Below are 25,752 nucleotides of genomic sequence, written 5' to 3' on the forward strand. Positions count from 1 at the left end.
GTGTGTGTGTGTCGGTTTCAGTGTGTGTGTTTCCCTATCACTGGTCAGTAGTGTGTAGGGTTTTAACGATTCAGTCAAACAATTTGATTCGATTTTGATTCTTTCAGCAAAGATTCAGTACATCATAAAATCTATCCAGGATTCGATTCATTTTGATACTTCAGTACAGTATAATAACTCTACAAATGCCATTTGTAAAAAGTAACTTTGATTGAATCTGATTAAACATAATAATTAAACATATGTAACCCTTACATCAAGGTACTAGTTCAAAGCATTACATTTATTTTTGAGGCAAAACTTAAAGCTTAAAATGACAACAGCTCAGTGTTTCTATAATATTTTTTCAACTCTTTCTAACTTACACCCTTTCCATCTTCTGATTAGCTCTGCAGGACAGAGAGCTCAGAAAACACCTTAATGTGATGTTAATCAATATTAATGTGTCCCAACTTTTCAAATCGATGCAGTTGGCTTTCCGACTTCAAATCAATACATTGTGATGCATGGATGCTTTTTTACACCCCCAGTCGTGCGGGAATGAACACTGAACCCAGGGAGACTCTCCACTCCACTGACCCCCTAAACTACCTCCTCCTCCCCTCTTCTCCTCCTCTCCTCCTCATCCTCAATCGCCTCCTTCTCCTCCCCATCCTCCCCCCTCTCCGGCCGTCCGTCTCCCTCTGCTCCTCACCTCTTCTCCCATACGCAGCCTGAGGTGAAAGACCCGTTCCCATTCAGGGCGGCGGAGGGGGCAAAGCTTGCTTTCAGGTCCCCCTCCTCAATGGCTCTTTATGCCGGGACCCCTGGGCCATCAACATGACAATGTGACAATGCGCCGGGGCTTTTTAAAAGAGATCCTGTGTTTGTTAAGTGTTTCTTCCCCTGAAGAGCAACCACGGGGCAGGGGCAGGGGACCTGAGAAGTGGCCGTGAAAGGAGAAGGCCGACTTTGATCACACAACTATGAAAGGGACGGACTTTTTGATTAACTCGCGCCGGGAGAGCCGGGTTCGGTTTCTTTGGGTGATTCGGAGTTATAATAATAATCTATAATTCATCAAAGTGATTCACGCTCAAGTTTGAGCCAAGGAATACTTTACACATTTAACTGACAGCCGTATCAAGAATGACTTACAATAAGTAGAATTAATTCCTTCGTCGCCAACATTATATATAACCAATAGTGAGGAGTGCAAAGGTCAGAGTCATGATGTCCTGACACTTTGAAATATTCCTGGAAGAAATAAAAACAAGATTTAAGAGTTGGGTTTTTTTTGGGCGATGTGGAGAGGGTGAAGTGAGCTGCTTTTTGAAGAGTTGAGCTTTCATCTTACACTTACTTTATTATTACTTTATTAAGTGACACTGCAGATTTCCAGATTTCCGCTGATGAAGCTTGACACTGCCAATCAGTCAAATATCGCTTATTAACCAAGTCGCTCATCAATTTGGGCAATACCTCCATTTTTTTCAAAGGGAGAGGTGGTCCTGCTGCGACACAAACACCTTTCAGCCTTGACTGACATGTGATTATTACTGACATATCCAAATTGTTCCTCCAGAGATTACCTCCGTGTGGCATCCTTTCAAAAAAAAGGATTAGGGAAACATGAAACCTGCTCTTTGAACCCCTCTGTAAAAACCTCACAGCTTCACCTCTCCTCCCACCTCCGACATTCACCCCCAGCCGCCCACCAGCAAAGCTACAAACTCTGCAAATTCTTTCATTTAAACATCCACTGTTTCTCTAAATCTGCTTTAGAGAGCCGCGCGGAAACTTTTTCCCCCCCTCCACCTCCACGAAACACTCTCTATTATTCATCAAAAAAAGGGTTTTTTTAAGCACCTCCTTCTCCCCTCCAGTCACACGGCAGCAGCAGCAACGAGTGGAAAAAACAAGACATCTCCTTGGCTCTTTAATGCCGATGCCTTCTCATCTGCGGGAACAGAACTCGCGGATCATTAAAATAAAACACAGCCAAGTTCCCGGCGAATCGATTCTCATGGCTTCCAGCAGAGAGGAATGAGAGAGGGAGGGCAGGAAGGGGGGAAGCTGTTCCTGGAAGGATGAACCCAGACTTGCCCTCAATTTCTGGCGCTAAAATCACTTCATTTTTCTCTTTGCTTTAATTCAGAGGGAATTTGTATTTCTGCGGTGGCACCTACACTCAGTATGGCAGCGCCTGGTAGGGGAGGATAGTACAGGCTGGTGAATACATGCAGAGTGATGCACAAAGCATAAACACAAAGGCCTGTTTTTTTTGGGCTGTGCGGGTAATGAAAGCGACTCAGCTGACAACTGTTATCAGTTCACTACGACTAAAAGTATTCTTGATCTACAACTGAAGCTCCACGCCGAACGCCGCGATGCTAACAAATTATTTCCTTCGACTAAAATTAGACTCTGAGACGCTGAAAGCTGCAGGTAATTAGAAAATAACAAAACGACCAAAAAAAAAAAAAAAAAAAAAGATGCTTCTGAAGTTGGAGCACTTTCATTTTTAGCTTGAGCGGTGTGACCTTTTTTAAAGCTGATTCACTGGGCCTTTGAGTTATGTGTTTTTAAATATAGTAATGCCAGTTTATTTCGAGCGCAGCACTCCGGGGAGAGTTATCACAATGGCCTCATTTTGCCAGAGAGGGATGGTAATCTTTCGTGCAGGATTGTGTCATTGTCAACTCATTTTTTCTTTTTTCTTCCCTTGTTCTGTCCATCAGTGGGTTATCTGATGTCCCTGTGACTATATTTACAAACTCAAGATAAAAAACATCACTTTAGCCCCTGATAACACATGAAAACAACATTTAAAAACGGACATAGGCGAAGATAATTATAGGTCATCACCACTTTTGAGGGTTCAAATAAGGACAAAGAGTGAAATTGATGTAGATTAAAATCCTGTCTTCTGCTTCCAGAGAAGGCAGCGGAGCAACACATGCAATTATCCATTACTGTCTCAATCCAGACTTCCAAGCTTCACTGTACTGTGTGCAACAGTTTGGGAGGTGAAGTATTTTGTGGTTAAAGAAAACTGGAAACCTAAAGTGACAGGCGGCCATGCCTTTTATTCTCTCCCAGAAAGAACTCATTCATTGATTTGTTCGTTTAGAAGTCTATGAAGAAAAGACATTATGTGTCCTGTAAATGGTTGTCTTTTCATTTTAGTGTGGTAGAAATATATACAGTTTAAAGAGGCATAAAACCTGGATTTGATTTTGGGTGATTTGCATAGGAAGACAAAGAACCGTAAGCCGTATTTACTCAGCTGATAGTGTGTTTTATCTGTACCATGATGAAGGCAGAGGCTGAAACATGTTCTAGCCCAATAAATAGTTTATTTCATTTGCAATAGATAAGTGTGCAGTCTGCTACTTTACTTTTGGATTTAACTGGACCGTTGACCTGCACCTTCCTTGGGTTGTCTGTTCTCAACCTTTCAATATTTCCAATACAAGTGTGCATTTTATTATCAGACTTCGAAAAGAGCTATTTTTTATAGCATTACTGGCTGAATCAAACTTCAAACCTCGCTTTGGCCCACTACAAGCCTTCAAGGACTTCAAGGAAAACACCTGTTGTAGAACTGATTTGTGTTATTGAGTGGTAGGTGCTAGATAGGCCTATACTGCTGAGGAGGAGGTTGGCATACAGTGATCCCAGTAAATAAAGCTGAAAGGCGAGTAGGTTTTATATGCCCCAGAGAAACAGTCAGGTCTGCATGTATCTACACCTCTGTAAATCTTGACCTCAGTACTGTAGAAACTAGTCCTGCCTCATTGCAGACAGGTGCATGGCACAACGTGACCATCATGCAGCAGTTAAAGAAGCTAGGAACTGCACAGGTGCTGCAACACCTAACTTCATGCACATATTTTTTTGGATATCTGTGGCCAGTATTTCCAGATCAACTGTTTTTTTTTTTTTTTTGATACCACACATGCCATTTTACAGACCTGTTTTCCAAAGCACCTTACAGTACTATTAGTGTATACAAATTTTGCATGTGTGGCCCCAGTGGAAGCCCTATCTCAGGCATAGGTAATATATTATTAACTCAGGCAGCATTAGTGCTAGTGATGACAGCTAGACAGTCCTCTGCAGTCCAATACACTGCTGATAAACTGCTTTCCCAATCCAGTAATCATAAGAAAATCAAAGCAAGTTTAGTGTAAGAAGCGTGCAGGTGTGTGTGTATATCTGATTGTGCAGTTTATTCGCAAAATCCCGACGACTGCCGGAAAATGCCGAAAGCAGCGGTGTCTGCTGGGAAACTACAACCTGTCGACTAACCGCCATCTTTCTTTACCGCAAGTTAGCAGGGCAAAATAACAACCAGTTTCGAATGAATATATCTCAAATATACAACAATTTTAGCCACTCAACTTGACCAATTACTACAAATAACGAGTTATAAGAGGAGTCGGTGGAACCCAATTCCAGATATCGTACACACATCGGCCATAAGACATATTAGTTGTGTGTAAGCGCTCGACTTGTGGAGGTGGTCGACATGGGCCGCTCTCGGAGCCGCAGCTCGTCCCGGTCCAAACACTCCAAAAGCAGCAAGCACAGCAAGAAACGGAGTCGGTCTCGGTCACGATCCAGAGATAAGGAGAGGCCCAAGAAGCGATCCAAATCCCGGGAGTCAAAGAGGAATCGGCGCAGAGAGTCTCGCTCCCGTTCCCGGTCCACCACAGCCTCGTCCCGCAGAGAAAGAGCAGCCTCGCCGCCGGAGCGCATTGACATCTTCGGCAGGACGTTAAGCAAGAGGAATGCCCTGGACGAGAAGCAGAGGAAGGAGGAGGAGGAAAAGAAGGCTGAAATAGAAAGACAAAGGAAGATGTGAGTCTCTATTTGTGAGAGACTTGGTAGCAATAAATGTCCCACTTGGACTGCAGTGTGTGCTAAGCTAACCTGCTAGGCTAGTTAGCCCTATGTATGGTGGTAAGAGGGCTCCCTATGCTAGCAAGCTAATGCTAGCGAGCTAGCCATAGCATGCTAACGTTAGCCAGCCTGTCCAGGGCCCAGCGTTGCACACAGTGCAGATTACCCACGTCAGAACAGCAGGCTGCACCCCAGGGACCAGGTCACCTTTTCAACTGGTTGGCACTAACAGTGAAGTTAGATAGCAAAGAAGATTTTAAGATAAAGAGTTTGGATCTTGGCTTAAGCTACATGATGACGTGTAACTTTAACATAGTTGTTTTATGGGTGTGATCACTGAGTCTTTTTTCAGGATGTCAGTTTGATGTGGACATAACTGTAACTGCTGGAGGAGAGTCATCTATATTTACATATTTGTGGTTACATTCCCAGGTTGGGAAAACAGGGTCATGCAAATTCACCTTGTCCCCCTTTATAATGCATGGAACAAAACATTAGAAATAAGTTGACCTTAATTCTTCCAGTGTTTATCATAATTTATTTATGTAAACCTGGGATCCATTGTTTACTTCCTTTTCCTGTTACCCATGTCTATCCTTTCTGCACACTTACAGTATGCAAATTGGGCAAACATTAGCTTTTCAGAAATCTATTCCCCCAAACATTTCAAGATGAATTTGCAACAAAAGCAGGTTCGGCTCCTGCAGCAGTAAAGGAAAGATGCTGCTTCAGCAGGTACTCACAGAACTGCAAGCCTGTCACCATTGCACGTCCTAAAACACTTCAGCGCTCGCCACACATAATCACCACGGCCCGTTCATTGTCTGCTGACAGGTGATATCTGTCGGACAGGGAAGTTGCTATTGTGGAGGTGTGTGTGGTAGCCAGAGGCACACAGACACCTGAGATCCTAGGCACTGTCCCACACCTGGCCTCCTGAGTGGCTCTTTTTTACTGCTTTGTAGCCACAGGGCCACTTAACCAGGCATACAAATGTAAATATCAAGACATAGACACTCGCTAGATAAGGAAGGACTCGGGCCCGGGTTGGGTAAGGTCTCTGGTTTCCCAGTGGCTGACCAAATGAAATCAAATCTAGGGAGGGTGGGTTGTGTGTTTATAGTTGTGCCAGGAGCGATGTGACAACACGACTCCCAACTCTTAATTGCTTCCTGTTCAGAATGCAGTTGAGAAAAAGGCAGAGTTTTAAAAGCATTCTGGATATGTAAACAGGATGACAGGTGACCCCCACCTGCTTTAACCCTTCAGTCTGCTGCTGCACTGGACAGACTCACTGACTCCTGTATGGGTGGGCTGGTATACTAGTTTCACTATATACCACGCTGAAGCACACTAATGGTAGTGACAGCACCTACAATTATATTACTGTGAGTCTGTGACTGTGATTACTACATTGCTCATTCTACAAGCAAGTTTTTGGGCAAGAAAATAGTGGCATGAAATATATACTGGCACATAATGGCTGACATATAACATGAAATACTATTTCTAACTTAAGCCTGGCCTGCTGTCTCTCTATTCTCTTGTCCTACTCTTCTGCAGCCATTAGTATTGAGAGATGAAAACCTATATTTAGGCTTGTGTTTGACAAGGTGGCCATTTTTCTTTTTTTGGCATTGCGGTGTTCTTTGGGTATTCTTATTCATTTATTTTGGAGTTTTCTTGTTTCTTTGCCTTTCTCCCAGATTTCCTATCTTGTGTTTATGTCCATGGTATGACATCAAGCTACTGCTTTGATTTGTGCACACGCAAATTTCTTCTGTGTTATATCATCTATCAATATATATCAATATATCCCCCATTTGTAATAAACCCTCCCTCTGTATCTCCTTTCCTCTTTTCTCCTGTCCGGTCCTCCAGCCGCCAGCAGGAGATCGAGGAGAAGCTGATCGAGGAGGAGACGGCGCGGCGCGTGGAGGAGCTGGTGGCCAAGCGGGTGGAGGAGGAGCTGGAGAAGCGGAAGGACGAGATAGAGCGGGAAGTGCTGCGGCGCGTCGAGGAGGCCAAGCGCATCATGGAGCGGCAGCTGCTGGAGGAGCTGGAGAGGCAGCGGCAGGCCGAGCTGGCCGCGCAGAAGGCCAGAGAGGTAACGCTCGGTCGTTTGGAACGCAGTCCCTCCCTTCCCTCCTTACCTCCCTATCTCCCCCTCCCAGTCACCCACTCCCACCGATGCCCCTCCACTGGGCACGTGGGGTTGGTGGAGGACCCCCTTTACTTTCCAGAACCTAACCCAGCCATGGTACAAGTTTCACAGCAGGGAGGGTAAATACAGAGCCTGGCAGTGGCCGTCTTGTAGGGGAAAAAATGTATTTCGTGGTAACAAAGTAGTAATTTGTGCGCACAACATGCTATTGTGTTAAGTTATGCTAATAACTTAATAGACCCAGAGAAACCGCACTACTCTCTTATCTGAGAATTGGTGTTGGAGAGCTTGTTGACCAATTAAGTGTTGTGAGCAGGTAATGCCTTGATAACTCAACTGTGTTTTTTACCTAAAGTAAAATGAAATCGATAAATCTATTCATTATTCCTTATAAAAAGCCTCATTCAACCAAATCTTTATTCTACAAAATATCAGCATAATTAACTAAATCTATCAATGCATGGCAAATGAGTGAAATCAATTTGAAACTTCCTGAAGGAGTTAAATCGAGCACACGCTCTAAAACACGTGTGCACATTTTATTCACTTGGGAGCATTTGAAAATGAGGATACAAATGAACCAAAATTAGGGAACAGTGTGTATTTAGTGCCCATGCAATACCATCTTGTGCCCTTGATATAGTAAATTGTGGCCCGAAATACATATATTTTGTTCTCCTGCGGCTACTCCCGGGCTCCGCAGTGAGAGGCTAGAAGTGCGGGTGTCGGGGTTGCTAACAGCAGGGGCCTTGTTGAAATTGAAGTGGCAATTGAAGCTTGAAGGATGATTATTGCCGGTTTTGTACTTTGAGGTGGTTTTTGAACATGGCCACAGTTAATTTTGGCCTCTCGAGGGAATTTTCCAAATTGTCACAGACAGCAAACGATGGGGCTGGTGAGAGTTTTGCCATGGCCGAGTTAGAAAACTTAACTGACTTCATTCTTTTTCATCACTCTTTCCTGGTTCAGTTTGATCTTTTACTTTGATATTTGTAAGCATCTCTATTTATGTCTGTAATGAAGAGCTCTCTTTTCAAGATGACACCCTGTTTTTCAGTCCCCGTCTCTGTGTCCATCAATAGCCTTTTTTTAAAATATTCCCATTAGCCCAAAATCGATTTTCCTTCAACAACTAGCTCAGCTCTCATTTGTCTCTCCAAGCTTGTCGATTTTATTTTACTTAGAGTCCTAGTTGTATTTGTATCTGTGAAAAGGGCTAGCTGGCCTTTAGGTCAAGCTCTAGTTAGCAGCCCAAGCCTATAAGCACCTTGGGGTTCCTCACTAGAAGGTTGGTCCCTTTTATCAAGGGGTTCTTCAGGGAACCTTCTCGGGCTCCCCCATGTTTGCTGGAAGCCATTTTTACTTTCTTACTTTTTTACTTTTTAGAGAGTAAAGGTAGACAGCTTTCTGAGGAACCCCTTGTCCTCCCTCCCCAGGCGTCATTAAGAAAAGGGGGTTTGTTTACACTACAGTAATTATGCATTGTGAATGAGAGGAGCAGCTAAAGCCTAGTGACCCCGACTTGCACACGGAGCAGCCAGTGGCTCGGTACTAATGGGGTGAGAAATGTAGTCCCAGCGCGCCTCCTTTGCCTGCTTGGACTTATTCTGTCACCAGCCCCCTGCCTTCTGCTCTGTTGCTGCTAGTCAGCTCTTCTCTAAATCCTCCACTAGACATTGTTTACCAACAGGGTTTCCCAACAGGGGCGGCTTGGTGACCTAGTGGTTAGCAAAACTGTCCTGTAACCAGAAGGTCACAGGTTCAATCCCTGCAGCTACCAATGCTGTGTCCGTCAGCCTTGTAGTATTTAGCTGGATAAGCGTCAGCTAACCGACTAGGCACCACTCCAATCTTTCCCTTCGTAGGAGTTGTAGAAAGACCAGTGGTCAAACTTAATGCCTCTATTCCTCTGGCATTTAGATAAATGACAAAATTCGATGTGTAGAAATATTAATCAAATCTGTTTGATTCACAGACAGTTTGACAGTTTGTCCTGCACAGTTTTTCTTTACCATCCCTCTCCCTTTTCCCCTTAACAATCCTTGTTTTGAGAAGCTCCTATTAGATGGCATCCGCTCTGGGATTCATAACAATGACGGACCACCACATTTCCTGTTTCCTGTTTGACAAGGTTAACAATCTCTGGTCTAACCTTCTGTCTGTTAACCCTGATTATATATCTATTTTTCTAATATTTCTTTTATACAGTTGAAAACCTTTTTTTCCCCCCCAGAAAAACAAATGTACTCTGTTTTGTCCTCATCACTTGCTTCTCCTATAGGGGTGCTGCTTTTATATTGTTATTTACATATACATTATTTGTGTTTTTTTTTTTTTTTTTTTTTTTTTTTTTGGACACACACAACTCTGTGTTAACACCACCACCTTCCTAACAAGCATTTGACCTGAGCTGGCCTGCAGCCTCCCAGCTCGCCCATGACTTGTGTGCTGTACTGTAACTGTACCGCGGCCCGGCCCTCCCCCAGCACACACAGACACCACTTTGTACTGTACTCTCCTTCACTCTGCTCTTGTCTCAGTGGGAACTGAGCGGCTGTAAAGAAAGGAAAAGGAAAAAAAAGAATGCGAGCTGGGGCTGCAGGCGCAGGCTAAGCAGTACAGAGATCAGAGTTATAAAGAGGAATGCCGCGGGCGCGGTATGGCGTATGGCAGAGTCCCCCCCTACCTACCTACCTACCTACCTACCTACCCACCCCAGGAGCGCTTCTCTGTCTCTGCAGGGGCCACACAGTCTGGACGAGACAGTAAATATTCAACCGTTTAATGCCGAATGCTTTCACCAGTTGTGTAGGTACACAGGCAAGGAAAATGCGTAGGTATACGTGCATTGGTGAGCCAAAACTATTCCCTCCTTTATTTGTATCCTTTTTTCTCTTGCTTATAATGATGTTAAGAAAAAAAAAAGAAGCAATTGTTTTTTCTTCTAGAATGTATTGTCTGTCATTTATATCTGTCTTCTATTTATGAGTGTGATGAGTGGGTTTCCCCCCTTTTTGAAGTCCTTGTTTTAAATGTCTTTCATAATGATCCAGTGAAGGCCCTAGGTGTGGCTTAGCCAATCTTTATTTTTGTGGGAGGGTATTATCACCATTAGAGGGAGGAAAATAAAACGATAGCGGGTTCATTTTTTTCTCCCCCCCATTTCTATATATTTTGTGCCCCCACTGTGTATTTTAAAAACAATTCGGGTTGACTGCAAAGTATGCCAAAGTGTGGTCATGTGCGAGAGAGGCTAAACAAACTTCTCTGTGGTGTAATGAAGTAGTTCTGTGTGCGAGTGTGTGTGTGTGCTAGCGGAAAGAGCGTGTGTGACAATTAAGAGGGCAAGCGTGTGTATGTAAGGGTGCTGTGCGGCCGTAGCCTGTTCGTGCGCTAACATGGCACCGTGTCACCCGTCTAGGAGGAAGAAAAATCCAAGCGGGAGGAGCTGGAGAAAATCCTGGAGGAGAATAACCGCAAGATCGCCGACGCTCAGGCCAAGCTGGTACGCCCTGCTCTCTGCTCTCTGCTCTTATGAATACTGCCAGAAAAGCAAAGTAGTTTCATTTTTTTTCCCCCTGTGAAACAGCGAAATGCAAGGATGACATTTTGTTTGCCTTCCTTTGGATACGGTTCTCCCATTTTTTTTTTTTTTTTTTGTCAAATTCATAACCCTCAAATTACCGTTTTTGCATGCCGCCCTGATCACATCCATAATGACTAGCGCCATTCATCCTTGTTTACGCAACATTGAAATGTAGTCGAAAATCCCGAGAGCCAATTATCCTTGTGTAACCGTATAACACAACGATGGGATTGTTTTCTTCCTTCCTCGATTCACTTCTCATGTTTGCGTCATTTTCATATCCCACAAATTACTGGGTTTTTATTTTTTGGGGGGTTGAATTTTAACTTCACCTTGATCAAATCCAATGATACATAGTGCCGCTCGTAACGGTGCCAAATGAACTATCCAAAATTTAAATATACCGTATATCGGGGCGTATGAAATTGACACACGTCATGTATGGTTTATGTGTTTTTAATCGCAAATCTCTCTCTTCCGCTGATTGAGACCTCGAGGCTTGGTTCGACCGCACCACAACATGACCGAATCGCTTAATAGTCCTTTTGGCAAGGAACCGCCTCTATTGAGTGGCTCTGAATTGATGGTTATCAGCCGTGGTTAACAATCCAGTGGGGTTTTTTTTTTTTCCTGCTGGCTGTTTAGGCTTAAGTCTGACTCATGACTAATTTGTAAAGCAGTGTTTATTTGATTCAGGCTTGATTTGGACAAGATGAGGTTGTAGTAAACAACAGCGCAAAAAAACAAAGCAAACCGTATTGCTGTATCTTAAGGGGGGATAAAGAAAATGCTAGCAATTTGTGGGCACTTGGCTTGAGGGAGATGGGTGTTTGTCCTTATCTAACCCTGCTGTTTTTGCTGTGTGTGTTTCCACCAGGCCGAGGAGCAGTTGCGTATTGTGGAGGAGCAGAGAAAGATTCACGAGGAGCGCATGAAGCTGGAGCAGGACCGTCAGAGGCAGCAGAAGGAGGAGCAGAAAATCATCCTCGGCAAGGGCAAGTCCAGGCCCAAGCTCTCCTTCTCCCTCAAGGCCACCGAATGAGAGACTGGTCCCCTTCGTCCACACGCCCCGCCCCGCCCCCGCCCTCGCCCCATCCAGCTCTCCCGCCTCGCCGTTCCACTACTCCTCCTCCTCCTCCTCCTCCTCCTCCTCCTCCTCTCTGGAACGCTCGCTTCGTTTTTGGAAGTGCCGAAGGAAGGCCGAGGAAAGGGCGAACCCCGGTGTGTCAACTCGCTCGTCGCTTTGGCCCCCCCCACCCCCCTCCTCCTCGACACACCTTCCCCCGGTCCCGGCCTTGGAGAGGAGGCGCCTCTTCGCGCCTCGGAGGACCGGACTGCCTCCCCCACCATCCCTCCCTCCCCCCACCGCACAGATGACTCTAGTTTGTGCTTTTTTTCGGTTTTATTTTCATTTTTAAGGAACTTGAACTTTTGGTGTAGAATGCTATTACTTGTCCCTCACCCCATAGGTCTTAACTCTGGTCTAACAGCGAGCGCCTGTCCGCCCCGCGCTCCTCTTAACTTCTCTTCACAGCCAGCAAAGCTAGGATGACAGTACGTAATCTGGAATATGTGTGACTGTGTCCAGTTCAGCTTCACTTAAAACCTCATGTGCAGCTTGGGAGTTGGCCTGTGGTTTTCCTGCCGTGGCTGTTTTTAAATATAAAAAAAAAAAAAAAAAAATCGGGACTCATCGTTCGCAGCCGACACGGGGGCAACAAATCACAACTCAGCCCTTTAAAAAAAGCACACAGTCACCTCCCGTCCAGATGACAGGTTTGTGTCTTCCACCTCCCTCCTCCCTCTTCCCATCTGCGCCATATTACATATCCAGCTCCTTCCATCCACTTCCGCTCTGCTCCGTCTGCCCATACATATATCTTTTTTTTTTTCCAAATGACATTTCAACATTTTCTGCAAACGTGCAAACCTCACATTTGAGCGTTAAGTTGCCGCGGCGCAGGCGAACCCAGGCTCGAGTCCCAAACTGCTACATGACTGAGCCGCGAACCGGCGGCCCGCAACAGGATACGTGTCCCGTCTGCGATAACGGGGGGGCCCGCGGGTAACGGAGGAGAGGGGACATTTCCTGTATGATGTAATGTTATTAGCCTTTGCTGTGATGTGCTGTCCCCCTGCCCCCTTGTCCCCCTCCCCCCTCAGTCAAGATTGTGTTATGAAATGAGTCCTCGCTCAGAAAAAGAAACATATGTCACAGTAACGGTATATTTGAGCATTGTTTTATCGAACTCTTTTGGGGAAAAAGTCTCTTGGGTGAATTGTACAAAACACCCCGACTATACAATCCACGTTCTGTCCCTTTTTGGTTTTTGTTGTAGTAAATTAACTTGGCAACGTGCCTCAGTTGATTTCGTAGAGGATGGACAAGTTCAGGTAAGATGAGCAGCACAGGTTTGAGGTCAGCAGAGTGTGTGTGTTTAGTGGTGAGCGAATGTATGTATGCGTGTGTGTGTGGTTCTGACTGACAGGCTGACCTCAGGTGGGTATACAGATTTTTTTTTTTGTTTTGTTTTGAGATTTTGAATTTGTCTTGTAATTTTCCCCCAATTGTCAAGGGACTGAACAATTCACCAATAAATCCATGGAATGCGCTCCACTGATTTGTGTTTGTGTGACTGATGCCGACTCTTTTAATTTGTTGATTAGATCTGAGCTAAATGAATAAAATCAAGGATGCAGTGGAGGGTAAACCCAGCTGAACTCAGTTTACCCTGCCTTTAATTTGGAGAAAAGGCTTTATACCTTTTTGCTCTGGCATAAATCTTACTGAGGCACATTCTTGGTGTCTACCATAGTAAACAACGGCTTATCAAACTTGAAGTTATATGAAGAAAGGGTTTTTAAAGAGAAAACTGCATAAATCAACTTCTGAATATAAAATTGATTTGTTTATAAAAAGCAGTTGTGATCGTCACCAGCTGGAGATGATGGTTTACCCACCTTGTTATTTCCCACTGCATCAGCTGAATACAATGAAAAAAAGAAATAGTTTGCTGAAAGGCCATTAATTCAAGATGAAGGATATCACTCTTCAATCAGTCACTTTAAACAAGAAATAATTTGACCTGGTCAGTGAGATGGCCTGTGACAAATTTTAATGGCATTACTGGCAACATCTCGGATTTTGTCAACGGGTTATTACACATTACAATCCATTATCTAGCCTTGAGTCATGCGGGTCCTATCTATCAATGTCAACTTAACAAAATGCCCTGTAATAACATCGCCTAATTTGTTGGCAACCCCAGCTCGAGACCTCTGCGGCGGCTGGTGTGTTTCCAGGTCTTTTCCAGGGAAGGTTGATGTGAGAAAGACTTGGAAATCACTGCAAACCGACCGTGAAGAAGTGCGCGCGCCCTCATTGAACTCCCATTCAGAGTCATTGGAGTTTGGGTGAAAGTTGATGACAAGTTGAACAGTCCTTTTCTTCACGTTCCTCTCACCAGATACGCGCGGATATGATGACACTTTGTTTAAAAAAAGTGTTTAAGTTTGGTTTTCAATTCACTAAAAGTTCCTGCATGTCGGTATAATGTAATTATTTGACATCAAAACTTCCAAACCCGCTTACTGGTGGGTACAAGTGGAACAAATGACTGACAAAATATTAGTATTTGATGAATAATTAAACGCAGGTCACCAGACTAACTTGCACAGACGCACACGGATTAAAGGGAACACTGATCCTGAACGCTCCCTGTCATGTGACTTCTTACAGGCCCAAATACATTTCTGACATGTTTTACTTGATCTGTCATAATGCCAAAAACTACAGGATCAAATGTTGGACTCGCTCAGGCTAATGCATGGCGAGTGCGCACATCTCTCCAAACCCAACTGACGCGCATGTTAGTCTTCCCTAGTTAGTTTTTGCAGGACGGCTCAGCCTATAGCGCACACCGGCAGAGTCTATCGCCTAAATAATCAATGATCTGAGGTGAGGTGAAGTGTGAGGTCCCGGGGGCCCGTGCGTCCTGCAGGACACACACCAACTGAATAAACAGGTCGCACTCGGCCTGTGTGTCCCCGTCCCGCTGGTTCGAGTCGCTTTCAAGTCCCTTTCAGCCGTGTAATTAAAACCAGGAGGAGTTTAGTGGGTGAAAATATTATTTTTTGACGCATTTTTCCCAATCCAGTTTAAAAAAAAAAAAAGGAAGTTGGATGCTTGGGTATATAAAAAAAAATCTATATTTAATTAGCCATTTTTCTCTCTTTTTCTTTTTTTTAATCAAAGATAATGCAATGGAGAAAATTAATTTGGCAGCAGGCTGAACTTAAAATAGTGTAGGAAAGTTGGAGCAATTACACCAATAGGCTAATAAATAATACTAATAATAAATAATAACAACAACAATAATAATGCTGAATAAATAATTTATTTAAGTTACATTTTAATTACTTTCCTAATGTAATCTATAGCCTACTCTAACTTTTAGCAATAAGTTTTGCCATTGAATTGAATTGAATTTAATTGAATTCCATCAGCAAAGGCGATATTATCAGGAGAATTTCCACTTGATTACTTTTGTTTATTTTTTAACATTAGGGAACAACGGCAACAATGGATAAAGCCCCGTCCAAACTGCTTTGTATCCTGTTTGAAAGTGTCAGAGTAAGATTCACACACCGACGTTGGAGTGCGTGCGTGTGTGTGTGAGACTGAGAGTGTGTGTAGGTGTGTATGTGTGTGTGTATTTCCCAGTTCTCTGTCAGCCTGGCTGATATTCAGGAAAGACGCTCTAAAGCAATCATTACCCGACGGGTTCGGTCTTATTTTAGCCACGCAGAGGGAGAGAGGGGATATTTTTAAAAATAAAGAAACTCACCGCTTCCTCTGTTGTTATGCTGACACTTCCCTTACGAAAAAGAATCCTATCATTTTAAATAATTTTACAAGAATGAAATATCACAGCAAAACTTTAAGTCCCTATATGAAATTATAAGGATATTATAAGAATATTATAGTGATACTAAAGGAGATAAAAAATAGGCCTACCATAAGGTCACTATAAACTCACTATTGAATACCACAGACACACTTTAAGTCCCTAAAGGAATATTATAGGCATATTATAGAAATATTATAGTCCAAGTGATAGCCTACTATTGGAGTTAAAAAAAATACCATAAAGTACAGTTAGACATTTATAAAGTCATTATTGAACACCACAGACACACTTTAAGTCCCTATAGGAATATTATAGTGACACCAAAGGAGATAAAAAATACCACCAGGCACGAAAAGATCAATATAAACACAGTATTGAGTAACACAGACGCACTTTAAGGAAAATTATAGGAATATTATGGTGATGCAATAGGTGATAAAAAATATCTCAAAGTATGATAAAGTCACTGTAAACTCACTACCGAGTGCCACAGACACTTTTTAAGTCCCTATAGGACTATTATAGGAATATTATAGTGATTTTTCGCTCTATTTCTTCCCATTGTGCGCCGGTTAATGTGACTAAAACACTCCTAAATATTTAGAGAAACTTTGTGCGCAAGTTTGACTCTGCCAGAGCCGCATGTCTGCCCGTCTTGTTAATCTAATATCTCTGTTGTTCCTTTAACCCTTCTCTCAGTTGAACTAATCTAATGTCCAGCTGCAATAAACATCCAGTCTGTGTCGGACCTGCTGCCACTCTGTGTGTTTATTCCAAGAGGAAGGAGAGAAGTTGGGATCCTCACATTTCTCTGCACTCCTCAATTATCTCCCCGGTGTTATATCAGCCTGATTATCAGCTAAACAAACAGCCACAATCCACAGCGGCTGCCTGAACTGCGCCCTGATTGAATTAAGCAGTTAAAAAGTGTCAAAACTTCACACGTTTCTTTGGGGAGTTGTAATCTACAGCCGTCAGAAGTGTGTGTGAGCCGCGGTGGCTCGTCAAATTAGAGGCCATTGACTAAAATCCTGCGTTTTCAGCGAGTGTAAATGTATGCAATTTCAATTATAAAGCAACTTTTTTATCTGTGGATATGTTAAAATAATGTTTTAACAGTGCGAGGGGCAATAATGGGTCTCATAATTAAAATAATTATAGGTTTATGATAATATAGAATAATGACAAAAGAATCAAAAATCAATAATTATTATAACAAGAATAACCTGATGTTTTTACTTCTAAAAAGTTGCAGAATAAGTGAGTTTTCCTTTCTATTTAGTTCCGTGATAAGAAACAAAACATTTTGTTCCACTATAATAGGCTTTGCTGCATTTGTTATGAATTAATTTTAAATATTTTGTGTGATTTTATGCTTTATGTTGATATGAAAATGGATCTGAAAATAAAACATATTCGATTGTTTCAAACTTTCCTCATCTGGCTCCTGCCGCGGTTTTTCCGCTAGTGGGCGCTGTTGCCTTTTGGAAAAACTTGAACTGCTCTATGGCAGTCAATGGAGAGGCATCCAGCACTGTCTGAATATACATATATATATTTATATAGGCCTTATGGGACCAAATGTTTTCTCATCGTTTTCATTATGGGACTGTCCATAGAAACCATGAACACGCGAGAAGTGCGTGTTATTCGCTGTATGAGGGCTATAATGCCTTTATAGGGAATAAAACACATTTAATCTATATGGCTTCCCGCTGGATAAAGTGACTCTAGTCTGTTCAATTAACCTTGTATCATTTTTTTTAGAGGTAACAAGACAAGTCATTCTTATTATCACCAATACTTATTTTTTATTTAATTGTCAGTAGCCTAAATTATCATAGACCTTTAATTATTTGTATTTTTAAAATGTTATTATTATTCAGTAATACCATATGTGACACTGTTGTTATCGTACTATTTTAACACATAAATAAATAAAAGTGACATTTGCTGTAGTTGAAGTCAGCGGCCTCTGATTCACCCGCTCACCTAATGACAAAAGTGGGATTCAATCGCATATTCCACATTTCGCTCACCAGTAGTAACCGTGCTGAACTAGTTGCCCGCTTTGACTGACAGGAGCATTCCTATTGACTTCCACACCGAGGGACCAATCAGGGGCGGCGGGGGGCGGGGCCTGGGCAAAACCAGCTCTACCAAATATTCCCAGTCGCGGTTCCTTGCAGTTACTTTCCATCCAGGCTCGGAGCAGCGCTGAAGCATCATCCCTATGTTGTGTGCAGGCGCTCGGGACGGATCTGCAGGATTCAGCCGCAGCAGTTGCTTTGCGTCGGGAAAAGGGGACCTCTAGTATGAGAACTTCCATTCCAGCTCGTTTGGTTTCCTTCATTCTCATATTTGATCATTTTATTAATTTTGCTCATCCGACCTCATTGTCTCCCCCTTCTCATTTTTCTACTACTGTCATCCACAGTTTGTTGCTCACCACCACCAGCACCAGCTGAAAGGGGAATATCTCACCATTCCACCACCAACCATCAGTATCTTTCTCTCTGCTGCTGCTGTTGCTGCTACTTTGGATTGCTACCTGCATTGCTGGACTATAACGCAGGGGGATTTATATTTGTATTGATTTAGCCTATATGTGCCGCTCGGTCCACAGTGGACACCACCACCTTTTCTCTCTGAGGGATGTATTACACCCGGTGAAGTCTGCGCTCTGAAACGGGGGAGAATACTAACGCACTCTCCGTTGAATGAACTACTGCCGTGCGCCTTTGGTTTTGGAGCAGGTCGCTCGTCTGGAGATGCTCTAATACATCTGGTCGGGGTTTTGTGGTAACCGTGCGTATCCCCACTGGATCGGGATATAGGCGAAGAAATTGTCGTGGTCTCGTTCTTCCTTTTTTTTTTTTGGACATACATCGTTATTTTGAGACGGATTGTGCACCTACCCCGGAGGCGGTAACCATGGGGGACTCGATGTGGAGATATTATTTTGGAGTTTTGTTTATTGCCTGCAAGGTGGACTTGTCCCGGGCGCTCATCCTGGAGTCCATCTACTGGAACACAACAAATACCAAGTAAGTGCAGCTCCAGTCGCGCTCATTATTGGCCCCCGTAGGTGCCGTTCTCCCGTATGGAGAGGACGTCACGCCAGACACCATTCAAAAATCTGGCAGTTTAATGTTGCCGTGCTTACCGACAAGGGTATATGCGTAGTAGGATGCGACTTAAGCCCTTATATGAATCGTCAGAAATCAGTCTTCAATTCGGCATACATCCAATACACCAACCTGCGCTCATTCCAGTGTAATTTCAACTTTTATAAAAGCTTCGCCTCTTATTCTCACAGTCGTCCTCCAGCATAATTCACCGTGGCGGCTGGTAGCGAGCAGTTAGAATCGATTCTAAAACTTAAGATTTTATTGAAATAAAGTGCTGCTTGGTGGTTCATCTGTATGCCGAATTTACCAGAAGACCCTAACGACTCGTTAAGATCCTAAGTCATGTTGCACCCGATATGTATTTTGCCGAGCAGGCAAGGCAACATTTAACTGCCAGACTTTTTGAATGGAGTTTGGGGTTACGTTCTTCCCACACGGGAGAACGGCACGTATCGGGGCTTTACTCATTACCAGACAGGATAATATGCCCAAAACGATGAAGCCATCTTACCCGCCTAAAACGCCTCTCGGGATAGAGATATTGTATTTAGCTCTTGTCTTATGGTTTTACTGCCTAACCGATAGATTTAGGTTTGTGCCGTGTCACCGTTGGGGACAATTTACGCGCAGTGGACGGCGAGGGCCCGGTCGGCCGTGCGTTATGGTGGCAGCCTACAGCAGACAAAACCTCCTCTGAAGGAAACAGCTCAGTAGTTTGTATAATTAACCGGTTAATTATTAGGCTATTTATTGGCATTTTTTTCTTTTTTGCGTGGGCGGGATGTATTTGACTCGTTTTGCCTCTGCATTGATGTTAGACGGAAAATGACTTATGAAATTAATTTTACGCTCCACTTCCTCGGTCAATAATAAGTTTGGCTAGGCATAACATGAATCATATTTGAGTCTAATAGGTCCAAATCAATTAAAAAAAGAAACTATAGCAGACCTTTGAAGCTGCATCCGACTCATTAGCAGGCCCATTTATTTCCTTGCAGTGATGTTTGTGTAGAGCCAAATGTTGGATGCTATTTTTACCTTCCATAATGAAGATAATATTAATGAGATGAATTAGTCCCGTTTGGCGAGAAATGAATCCGAGTTGTGCTGACATGGCGAGGTGAAGCTTCCCTCAGCCGGTGGGACACTCCACGGGCCTCGGCTCGTACAGGCTGCTTTGGTATCCAACATTTAGAGAGAAATGGAAGCAACCATGACGCCGTAGAGCATGGAGTTACAGTAATACATAATTAAAAAACGGAATAATGGCCAAAATACTGAATGAATTAGAGTGGAAATATGGTTGGAGAGATGAAAACTTTTAATAGGTCGCCGTGCGCCACCCCTTTTCAACCCCTGTCTCATTTTCAACCATCTCTATCCTGTCAGAAGACTCAATGTCGCCCTTCATAACATTAACCATAGGAGCTGAATTATCATGCATTCAGACGAGGAATTTCAGGGTCCCAGACAGTGATGTAGCGGTGAATAATACAGTGGATCAGCTATGACCTCCAGTCGGTGAACCACCAATAGGCCATGTAAGAAAAACAATCGTATGAAACCATTAATTCATGTTTTCTCTCCCTGTCTTATATCTCATACACCAGTTAGATGTGATGTAGACTATAAATTCACCTCCTAAATATTTTTTGCCAGCCCAAAAAAGGCGGTTAGACTCTATTCTGCAAATAAAAAGGTGGGTGAACCGGGCTTCGCTGGGTTCCTCCTCCACTAGCTTCACCCCCGGTCTCAGCCCGGCGGGGGGCGCCTCTCTTTGTGCCCGTTTCGTCACGGCCAAACTCCAACTCGCTTAATAATTCAGCTTTTGGCTCCAATTCAACCTGAAGCCCCTCTCTCTCTCTCTCTCCTTTTTCCGAGGTTCTCTTCCAACGCTGCAGCAAATAAACGCAGAACAACAGACAGTGGAGACGCTATCATGGTCTAACAGGTGTCCGTGGTTGCTCGGTCCTGCAGGCCTTAACTGTTGGAAATGAACCCCCATTAGGTTACAGTTGTGCGTTTAACTTGTACGTGCGTAATCGTGCGCGCCACATCGTTTTGTGCCATTTATTTCAGGAGATACAGAGAGAGGATATGCTGTGTTGGCAGCGGGACTGCGCTCTGCTCTCTGTGCTGTATCCACATACTCCTCGGCCTTACAGCCTCCTGACTGCCACAACCATCTGTGACCCGACGCGTCAGTATCCAGGCTACGGCAAATGACTTATCAAGTCACATGTTAGCACACTACGCAATTTAGAAACAGAAGGAAACTTATATTTACACAGTTTAATCTCGGTTGAAATGAGTTTGTTTCACTTTCAGGCCCATGTTACAGCCGAAATCGCATTGCGCTCAGTCATGAAGAGGGAGCAGAGATGTAGTGAGTTGTTTTGTATGTTGGCCGCTGCGTTTACTGTGCCATTTGATCACCATTTGGCACATATAGCACATAGACGCGCAACGGTGACAAGAAAACAGCCACCAAACTGGTTTTAGCAAGAAAACATTTGGTCGCATCTGATGTGCAGAGAGATTTTAGTCTCAAGTCAACACATAGCAACACCAATGGACTGCAATGAATAGTTTTAAATTAAGAATCTCGTAATATCATGATATAAACAGTCAATGCTATGTAGGACATATTGCATTTTTTCCTAGTTTGAGTTTAAGCCTGCTTTCTATATCGAGATCACCCAACAAGTCATTTTGGGCTTTTCTCACTGAGCCAGAAAAACGGAACCTTCTCCATTTGGAGCAACAACTGCTGCCTTTCACATCAGTATGTCATTTCACTTGGCGTGTCACTGTTGATTTTGAAAAGGAGCAAAAAATGCGTCCACCCTCGGAGCAAGTATAGGCCTCGGGCTGCCACAAATGCAGCGGGCATTCCGCGGAATTAGCGTGTGCGCGCATTCTTCGCGTTCTGTCTGGGTGAGGAGTTCAGAGGTAAAAGGCCACGGACTGATATCATTGTGTGACCACCAGACACCTTTTTGGGCGAACTGCCTTTTGGAAGTTGGCTCTCTATGGAGCTGACAGAGACACAAAGCTAAAAAAAAACAACACACTCAGCTTATAGTTCAAACACTTTCACAAACACTGACCAGTCCCATGGCTGAAATTACACGTATTTATTACATGTGAATTGTTAATTTAGCAAAATTGGCTCACACACTGAATATTCAAAATGAAGTTCACTGATGAGGTGAATCCAGGTAAAAGCCATTGTCCCTTATTGATTTCCCTTATTAAATCTACACCAATCACAAAGGAGGAGATGTAGATAAAGAGAAGCAGACAAGTTAGAGATGGATTTTTGAAGCTTTGAGACAATTGAGATGTGGATTGAGCTACAACTCAACATTTGTGTGTAATAACCTTTCTGTGGCGGACTGAGTTGAATAAACGACACCCAAACCTTTATCCCTTTTCATAGTTTGGTGAAAGGCCTCATGCCTATATGTCAATTATCCCTCCTCAGCAGAAGAGAAACCCCAATGCATGAATATCTTTATTCCGGAGTTGGGCAATATGCTCAGCAGACCGACCTCTCCCTGCCTCTGCGTCTCTCTTTTAGTTTGCGTTAGTCCTCCTCTTTGACTATTCAGGGAGGATGAATGTTAGAAATGTGAAGGCTCCAGGCCAGTCTAATGCCTTTGTGTGTAGGCTGGGGGAGAGGATAAAGAAACAGCTAGGCTCCCTGTGTGTGTGTGTGTGTGTGTGTGTATGTGTGGTGTGTGTGTGTGTGTGTGTGTGTGTGTGTGTGTGTGCATCTACCACAAGCTGGTAAAAAAAACAAAAAAAAAACACACCCTCCCTCCACAGGGCCTACGGCTGTGTCGATTAAACCTCATTGTTGTTTGCGCTTTACTACTTTACTGCCCTTATGCATGAACCTCTGCAAAAAAAAAAAAAGAAAGACTGACCCCCCTCCATATCTCCCACCCCTATCACCCCCCACCCCCCCACACACACACCTCCTTCCTCTGGTAATCCATTTTGTAGTTGGGAGGGAGAAACAAAAGAGAGGCCTGCTCTACATGGTTTATGTAAAAGGAGCGCTCCCTCTCCTCCACTGCAGTTCATTAAGAGATTACATAGAAGCCCAAAGGCCCTTTGTGACCAGGCAGCGACGGGGGCACCTCCATGGGTCCTTTTGTGAATGGGGGGGGGGGCATGATGGAGGGATAGAGAGACAGAGAGAGAGGGAGGGAGGGAGCATAGAGATGCAGATCCATCATGAATGACTGACGAGGCCCGATGCTGAATGTTGTAACGCTGCCCTCCCTCTTCCTATTCCTCCTCCTCCCATCCATCCATCTATCCCTCCTTCCTCTCCCTCTGTCTCTCTGAAGCCCCCTTTTCTTTCTTTCTTTCTTTCTTTCTTTCTTTCTTTCTTTTCGGCACTGGGAGAGAAGATCCCTTGTTTTAATTTAGCTACATCTTGACCGGCAGCGAGGGCGAGGGGCAGAGCGAAGACTTGCTGAGGCAAAATGGAGGGAGAGAACGAGGGAAAGAGAGAGAGAAGGAGAGGGAGAGAGAGGGAGAGAGAGGGATTGAGGGGAAAAGTTAAATCCTGCCATGTTGGACACAGTGTTCAGAGTAGAAGGGTTATGGGGGTTGACGTGGCTTTTTTTTTTCATGATTACTGCCAAGAGAAAAGTTGATGATTAAGATTGTGTTTTACGAAGAATAGGGAGGGAGAAAGAGAATAGGAAAAGCTGCAGAAATGAAACGGAGAGAGGGAGAGAAGAAAGCGCCTGGGCCCCTTGGGGGGCGAGGGGGGTAATTATGTCTCGGCCTGCTAAGATCCCATAGGCCTGGATTACTGGATGAAAGGTAGGGCCGAAGGCAGAGAGGGAGAGAGGGAGAGAGAGAGAGAGGGGGGATAGGGTGACAGTCGGCAGTGGAGGGATAAAGACCCCTGTCCCCTCGGCCGACAGAGGGCGAAAGCCGGGGCGCTGCAAAGCATTGTGGGTGAATTAACCCTCGCCGTGCCGCGGCCTGGGCCTCTTTGTCTGAATCCCCACATCGCTGCAGCCGGGATTGAAAGGCGAACAGTTGCTGTGATCTACCGGCCCTTCCTAAATATTACACCCCTCCCCTCTCGTTCTTCACTTTGTTTTCTCATAACTTCAGAGCGGAGGGGATATTCGGACGGGGATTACGCCGCCCGGGCCGCCGCCGCCGCCGCCACTGCTGTGGCTGTCTTCTGTCACCGGGCGGGCCACACAAATAGCAATAAGGGCAGAGAGAGATGGGGGGGGAGAGAGGAATGAAGGGGGTTAGAAAATAGAGATGTGCGACAGCGACAGGAGGATGCAGGGATTTGATGCTCAGGGGAAAAAAAAGAAAGAAGAGAGAGGGAGAGAGAGAATAGAGGGAGGCTGAGAGGGGAAGAGGGGTGAGAGACAAACAGACAGAAGAGAGAGAGATCTAGCTGTTTTTTTGTTTTTACTGGCGACAGATGTGATGGTCATAACCTCAGGAAGTAGGTCTACAACCCTCCTCCTCCTCCTCCTCCTCCTCCTCGTTCTTCCCTTTGCTCCCTTTGCCCCAAACCTTTTCCTCTCTCCTCCCAAATCCACCGTCCACCCCCCTCCTCCCAACACCCACACCCACTAAAAAAGACACCAAAGTTGAAAGTGAAGAAAGAAAGAAAGGGGGGGGGTGTGTTGGAAGATAAATGAGAGAAACAGATGTCACCCCTCTCGCTGATTTACTTTCAAGCCGCCAAAACTCACCCCGCCGCTCCCGGCCTGTCGCCCACCTGTGCGCCCCGCTCTCCGGGGTTCCTCACGAAATCACATGGGATAGAGATAGAGATAGAGATGGAGGGGGGGTGGGGGTGGAGGGGGTGGTGGTATGGAGAGTTATGGTCACGTCACTTTCCATTATCTCAGATCGCAAACGTAAATCAAAACTGCATTCGAAGGGTTTCATTCCAGAACGCTCCGTATCCATTTGGAAAAGTAATTGCCACCTGAAATTCATCGCTCAGCAATTCATAAACAAAGATAATTTCATCGGTATGCGTGTTGCTGTTCTGCAAGCAAAGCGCTGAGGTCGGCTCGCAACTTCATTCCTCTTCTGTAATGAGTTACGCTTTAATGCCAGCGACACAACAATCCAGTCAAACAGCCAGCAACATGCAACAATATAAAAATCAAGCACAGTAAGTGTCAGATATCAATACTTTAAAATAACGCAATCATCTTCTAAGAGGTATTTTGTAGCTGTTTCATTTTTGGACTGAAACCCTTCAGTTGCGACAGAGAACTTCAGTAACTTTTTTTTTGCAGTTTGTACATGAGAACCTTCTTATTTATGACGGTAGAGGGTTTTCTCCAGCTCCGACAGAGCAGCAGCAGAGGCACCCGTGGCTCTCCTCACCTTCCCACCGGACGGCCCGACGGTGCGGTTAGAGCCGAGAGAAATGAGGCCAACCGACGGGCCGGCGGCGCTTCTGCTCGTAGCTTCTCTGTTACTTTTCTCCCGAGCCTGTCGGAGCGGTTGGTGTGTGTTTGGAGGAGGAACCGGGGGCAAACAGAAGGATAAACAGAGAGATAGAGAGGAGGAGGAGGAGGAGGAGGAGGAGGGGGGGATGGGTTAGTGTTGATTTAGCGTACATGAGGTGGCGCTGCTGAGTGCTATGTCATCGTATGTGGAAGCCTCTCTCTCTCTCTCTCTTTCTCTCTCTCTCTCTCTCTCTCTCTCTTCCCCTGGCTGTGATAATAAATGGCGTGATGAACTACATGGGTACGCTGTCAGGATAGTGTTGCCCTCAGCATGGGGAAGGACAAATGGTGCGTGACGTGACAGAAAACTGGCAGAACACACTCACTGTGGAGCGCCACGACAAACAAATTCATCACAAGATCTCCAGTGTTTTTTTTTTTTTGCTTCAAAATACATGCGTCGCCCTTTCGAAATTCCTTAACTTCTCTTAAAGAGTCCATCTCTAAAAAGTTACATATGATTATCTCTACTTCTCCCAGTCAAAATGGTGTCCCGTCTTTATACTCCTACCGTTTTAAATTAGCATGAATCAGCTGTTACTCCTATTTC

At 44.4% G+C, this 25,752-nt stretch overlaps 2 protein-coding genes across 7 annotated transcripts in view; both read left to right on the forward strand.

Moving 5' to 3' along the window:
* Positions 1–4,305: 4,305 nt before the first annotated feature.
* LOC139917168 (arginine and glutamate-rich protein 1-A-like) lies at positions 4,306–13,254 on the forward strand. Its single transcript, XM_071906240.2, has 4 exons — positions 4,306–4,845; positions 6,769–6,994; positions 10,473–10,556; positions 11,515–13,254. Exons 1-4 carry the CDS (start codon positions 4,514–4,516, stop codon positions 11,677–11,679), a joined length of 807 nt encoding a protein of 268 aa, XP_071762341.1. The 5' UTR covers positions 4,306–4,513; the 3' UTR covers positions 11,680–13,254.
* A 4,873-nt stretch (positions 13,255–18,127) lies between these two features.
* The window catches only part of efnb2a (ephrin-B2a), a 27,657-nt gene continuing 20,032 nt past the window's right edge, over positions 18,128–25,752 (forward strand). For all 6 annotated transcript variants that reach the window (XM_071906243.2, XM_071906247.2, XM_071906242.2 and 3 more), the window contains exon 1: positions 18,128–18,594. In XM_071906243.2, the coding sequence (XP_071762344.1) occupies positions 18,482–18,594 (113 nt within the window). In that variant the 5' untranslated portion in view covers positions 18,128–18,481. The remainder of the gene's footprint in view (positions 18,595–25,752) is intronic.

The sequence above is a fragment of the Centroberyx gerrardi genome, chromosome 10 (assembly GCF_048128805.1).
Source record: "Centroberyx gerrardi isolate f3 chromosome 10, fCenGer3.hap1.cur.20231027, whole genome shotgun sequence".
Lineage (NCBI taxonomy): Eukaryota > Metazoa > Chordata > Actinopteri > Beryciformes > Berycidae > Centroberyx > Centroberyx gerrardi.